Source organism: Peromyscus maniculatus, chromosome 23 (genome assembly GCF_049852395.1).
Source record: "Peromyscus maniculatus bairdii isolate BWxNUB_F1_BW_parent chromosome 23, HU_Pman_BW_mat_3.1, whole genome shotgun sequence".
Taxonomy (NCBI): domain Eukaryota; kingdom Metazoa; phylum Chordata; class Mammalia; order Rodentia; family Cricetidae; genus Peromyscus; species Peromyscus maniculatus.
In genome coordinates this window covers 36,924,934-36,930,049 of record NC_134874.1, presented here as the reverse complement: position 1 = coordinate 36,930,049, position 5,116 = coordinate 36,924,934, and the positions used below count along the sequence as shown (strand labels likewise).

Genomic DNA, 5,116 nt, shown 5'->3' with positions numbered 1-5,116 from the left:
TTGGCTTTTCCTCAATTTCTTTATTGATTTCTTCCAATTTTTTTGTCTTTTTCTCAATTTCTTTATTGGTTTCTTCCATTTTTTAAAATTTGTCTTTTCCTCAATTTCTTTATTGACTTCTTCTAATATTTTGTTTGTCTTTTTCTCAATATCTTTATTGATTTCTTCCAACTTTTTGTTTATCTTTTCTTCAATTTTTAATCTTTTCTTGAAAGGCCTCTAGCATCTTCATGATGCTATTCTTTTTTTTTTAAATTTAGAAATTTATTCTGTTTAATCCACAAGCTTTATATAGCTTTAGTTAAAAATTAAAATAAAATAAAACAAGTGAAACCAAGACCCTATGTCCAAGTCCAGGCCCTCCTAGCCTGCCAATGCAAGAGCTCTTCAGTTGTGTGTACCAATTCGAAGAGTAGGGAAAAAAATATGCATGGGAGCCACAAAGTTTCATAAAACAAATTTATCTAACTGAAGGGTCCTTGCTGGGTCAGATAAACTGCCTTTACAAAAGAGAGGGGGGAAAAAGGGAGGGGGGAAGGAAAACAAACCAACCCAAAGAGGACAAAATCCCAGAGTTCTAAATCAACGTATGAGCCTGGCATGCACAGACAGACTCTTCGGCATTCGTGAGCAGTGCCGCCCTGCTCTCCAGAGCTGGAACCCCGAGGTGTCAGCAGAGACTCCACAGAACAGGAGTGCTGGCGACATTAACACACTCACTCAGACCTTTGTCCTTCAACAGTGGTCTCCCTCTGGGCAAGCTTACGAACCTACCCAAGGCTGAAAGCATAATTTACATGGGTGCTCAAATTTAAGAGAAAGAAGAGGAGGAAGAAAAAAAAGGTGGGGGTGAGGGAAAAAAACAAACTAACTCTGGGGAGAGGCAAGGGCGTTTAAAGGAACCACAAAAATGTCAACAATATTTAAACACCCTTAAAAAAAAAGTTGGTTTTTTTTTTTTTTTTTTTTTGGCTTAAAATATTTCACTCTAAATGTCAATGGAAGAATGTCACTAATACACCGTGGACGCCTTTGTAATGTAAATCCATGCCCCCTTTTTTTAAAACATGGTGAACTTCAACCTAGCAATTATTACAACAAATGTTATAGTCTAAAGCTCAAACACATTTTAGCAATTTTGAAATTGAATTGAGTACAAACCAAATCAAATTTACAACGTAACAAACATGTCCACCTAGGACTGTGGGGACACTTGAGCCTTCCGCATGGACCGCAGGGCCTTCTCCCTCAGGTGCCTTTCGAGGTCATCAAGGTTGTCCTCAGCTTCACCCTCAGTCTCCTTCCTGGGCTCAGGTGCTGCCGCAGGCTCTTCCTGTGCTGATGTGGTGGTGGCAGCAGAAACGGCTGCAGGGGCTGCAGGAGCTGCAGTGGCCACAGCCACAGCCTTCTCCTTCTTGTGTTTTTTGTGCTTGTTGTGTTTCTTATCCTTTTTGTGTTTCTTGTCCTTTTCCTTCTCCTTCTCCTTCTCCTCCTCCCCCCCCTCCTCCTCCTCCTCCTCCTCCTCCTCCTCCTCCTCCTCCTCCTCCTCCTCCTCCTCCTCCTCCTCCTCCTCCTCCTCCTCCTCCTCCTCCTCCTCCTCCTCCTCCTCCTCCTCCTCCTCCTCCTCCTCTTCTTCTTCTTCTTCTTCTTCTTCTTCTTCTTCTTCTTCTTCTTCTTCTTCTTCCCACCTCCTTCTTGATCAGAATTCCTGGCAGGGGACGGGCTTGGTGTTGGGCTTTTAGCCTTTTTGACTGGTACTGCGGGCGACCAGTTTGTGGAGGGTGACTGAGACTGGACAGGAGATGGAGGTGCTGGAGGCTTTTTAGCTGCTGGCTCAGGAGATCCAGAGACAGATCGGGAAGAGGAGACCCTTCTTACGGACTGAGGGCTTGGTGAGGCAGCCTTTTAAATCTTCTTAGGCTCCGGAGTCCTGGAGACTCTCCTAATGGGCCCAGTACTTGGAGATGGGGACTGCCTTCCTTGGGGTGATGCTGATGCTCCTCTTTGAACAGGGGGAGGACTTGAGGTCTGAGGAGCTCGAGGACGTGGTGAGGGCGAATGCCGTTTGTTTGGTTGTGGTGACCGGGCCTCTCGGGTGGAGCGGCCTGGGGAAGCCCCTTTCCTATGCTTTGAAGATAAGGAGGGCGAACGTCTCTTGGTGACTGGGGGGATTCTCTGTTTGGGAGGTGGAGAGTGGGAGACCCGGCGCTTTGGTGGTGGAGATGGTGATGCCCTTTGCTTGGGCTGGGGTGGGGGTGAGGCGGTTCTCCTCTTTGGAGGTGGGGAAGGAAAGTATCTCCTCTGGATGGGAGGAGAGTATCTTCTTGGAGAAGGTGAGCGGCGGCGTGGGGGAGGAGAAGGAGTCCTTCGTCGTGGTGGTGGGGTGGGAGATCTGCGCCGCCCGAGGAGGAGGGGGGGGGAGGAGGAGGAGGAGCTGGAGAAGGAGATTGTCGCCTTCTGGCTGGTGGTGGAGAGGGACTTCTCCTCCTTCTACCACGAGGAGAAGACTCTTTCTGGCGCTTTCGAGGTGATGGAGAGGCACTCCGAGAGGGGGAATGTCTCCGCCGCCTGCCTACCTCACCATTCTTCACATGGGATCTCTTGGGCTGCTCATCTTCTGAGGTGGAAGAGGAGCCAGAGTCAGATGAAGACTGCTGGTTCTGTCGTCTATACTGGCGCCTCTGCTGCACAGAATCCGCTACAGCCATCTTGTTGCCTTTGTCTTCAGACTCAGACAACTCCACTTTTCTCGGCTTGTGCTGGTGAAGGTGACTCTCTTTTCTCAGTACCTTTATGTTTTGTCACTTTACCCGAAGTTCTTCCTGGAGACACAGAAACTCGACTTTTTCTTGTACGGTTCGACTGCTGGGGGGTTGGGGAATGGCGAGTTTTAGGTGGTGGAGTTGCTGGAGATGATGGCCTGTGCCTTCGCCTAGGAGGACTTGCTGAAGGAGATAACCTTCTCGTTTTTCGAGGGGGGCTGGATGTCCTCTTGGGAGGCTTCTTTGGTGGTGACCGGGAACGAGATGAAGAGGACGAAGAGCTACTTCCAGACAACGATGCGGAAGAGCGCCTCCTTTGTCGGCCTGGAGACCTACTCCTCCTGTGTCTTGGTGGAGGGGGCATCCGTCTTGGTGGAGTTCTTCTTCGAGGAGATGGTCGCCTTCTTGGGTTTGACCGCCTTCTAGGAGAGTAAGACCTTGATCGGGATCTATGTCGCCGTCTTGGTCTAGTATGAGAAGGTGATCGAGAACGGGTCCGAGATCGTGATTTGGAACGTGATCGCGATCTTGGTCTAGTCTTTTCCTTTTCCTTTTTGGAATTTTTTTCTGGAGAAGGTTCTTTGGGCTCTGGTACAGGCTCAGGCTTGGGAGATTTCAGGATGTCACTTGTAGACGTGGCCTCCTGTACTGAAGAGTCTTTTGTTCTCACTGATGGTTCCGGGAGCTCTGGAGATTTCTCCTTCTTTTCTGGGGCAGGGGAAGGGCTCCGGCTCTTGGTTCTGTGACGGGGAGATTGAGAGTGACTGAGCTTTCTCTCTCTCCTGACAGGGGAAGATCGTCTTCTAGGGGGAAGGAGATCTGGATTTGCGTCTCCGTGGGCTGCGAGACGGCTCCCTTTTCTCTCTGCTGCTCTCTTTTTCTTCCTTATCCCTCTTATCTTTATCTTCATCTTGTTTTTTCAGAGATGCCAACTTTTCTTGTTCGATTTGTCTCTGTTTGATTTCTTCCTTCTTCAACTCTAGGAAAGCAGAGGGGATCCCAGCGATGTTCTCTTGTGCACTCAACAGCAGGGGCCACAGCTCTCCCATGAATTCTCGAGCGTTTTTCCCGTTCAAAAATCCAGTCAGGTTGATTTGCATCATTTTGGAATCTGGATTCTTCACTTCCAGCTGGTTGAATATAAACTCAATCACAGCATCATCTTCAAATCCAAGGATTTCAGTTACTCTTTTTGTTATCCAAGGCTTTATAACCTCCAAATTTACTTTGCTCATGTCCACCTTTTTTTCTAGACATTCTGCGAATTTCAGCTGCTTGAGGAGCTTCTTCTGTTTGTTGCTGAACCGATTATCCTGTTCCGCACTTGTTCTGCGTAAGAATCCCGCGTCCATCTTGCTGCCTCGCTCGGAGATCCATGATGCTATTCTTAAGGTTGCTTTTTTCTCCTTTTTCTACATTCTGATGTTCAGGTCTTGCTGTTGGAGGAGGGCTAGATTCTGGTGATGCCATATTGCTCTTTATGTTGTATGTATTTTTGCCTTGATGTCTGCCCATCTCCTCCTCTAATAGATATAAGAGGTGCCTGTATCTGAGCAAGTTGCTACTGGTCCACTCTCTGTTTGTTGTGTCTGTGTCTCAGGGAGCCCCCTCTGGGTCCAATCTTAGCTCTTGGTCTAGTTGGAGCAGACAGAGTCTATGTCTCAGGGAGCTGCTCTTGGGTCAACCCAAGCTAGTTGATTCTGTGACTCATGGAGCCCACTCTTGGTCTTATCAGGGCTCTTGGTCCAGTCAGAGCTGACAGATTTTGTGTCTCAGGAAGCTTCTCTTGGTCCAATGAGAGGTTGCAGATTCTATTTTTTAGAAAGCCACTCTTGGTCTAATGAGGGCTGGTGGATTCCCTGTCTCAGGAGATTACTCTTGGTCCAATGAGAACTCTTTGTCCATTGAGAGCTGGTGGATTGTTTTCCCTGCCTCAGGAAGTTACTCTTGGTCCAACGAGAGCTGGTGGTTTGGTTTCCTTGACTCAGGAAGTTGCTGGTGTCTCAGGTGGATGGGTATTAGGGCAGGGCGTGTAGATTGCAGGGTCCAGTTGTGGGGGTGAGGGGGTTGGTGGTGGTGAAGCTTCCAGCTGGAGTTTTCCCTGCTGGTCAGTAACTGGAAGAGAGTTGGGTGGGAGTTCCTGGGGACTGGTTGTGTCCCAGGGATAGGTCGTAGGGGCCTAGCCTGTGTCTTTTAAATAGTGAATTGAGTCCTTTGATATTATGGGATATTAATGAGCAGTGATTGTTAATCCTTGTTATCTTTTGGTGGTAGTGTGTGTGTATTTCCCTTCTTTGGGATTTGCTGATGTGGGCTTATCTATTGCCTGTGTTTTCATGGTTGTATCCGACTTC

At 48.2% G+C, this 5,116-nt stretch overlaps 1 protein-coding gene across 1 annotated transcript; it reads right to left on the bottom strand.

Moving 5' to 3' along the window:
• Positions 1 to 239: 239 nt before the first annotated feature.
• LOC102922074 (serine/arginine repetitive matrix protein 1-like) lies at positions 240 to 4,130 on the bottom strand. Its single transcript, XM_076560324.1, is given in 5 exon segments — positions 240 to 1,470; positions 1,668 to 2,421; positions 2,424 to 2,757; positions 2,759 to 3,570; positions 3,572 to 4,130. Coding segments are annotated over 5 exon segments (2,718 nt in total). The 5' UTR covers positions 4,115 to 4,130; the 3' UTR covers positions 240 to 1,195.
• Positions 4,131 to 5,116: the final 986 nt, after the last annotated feature.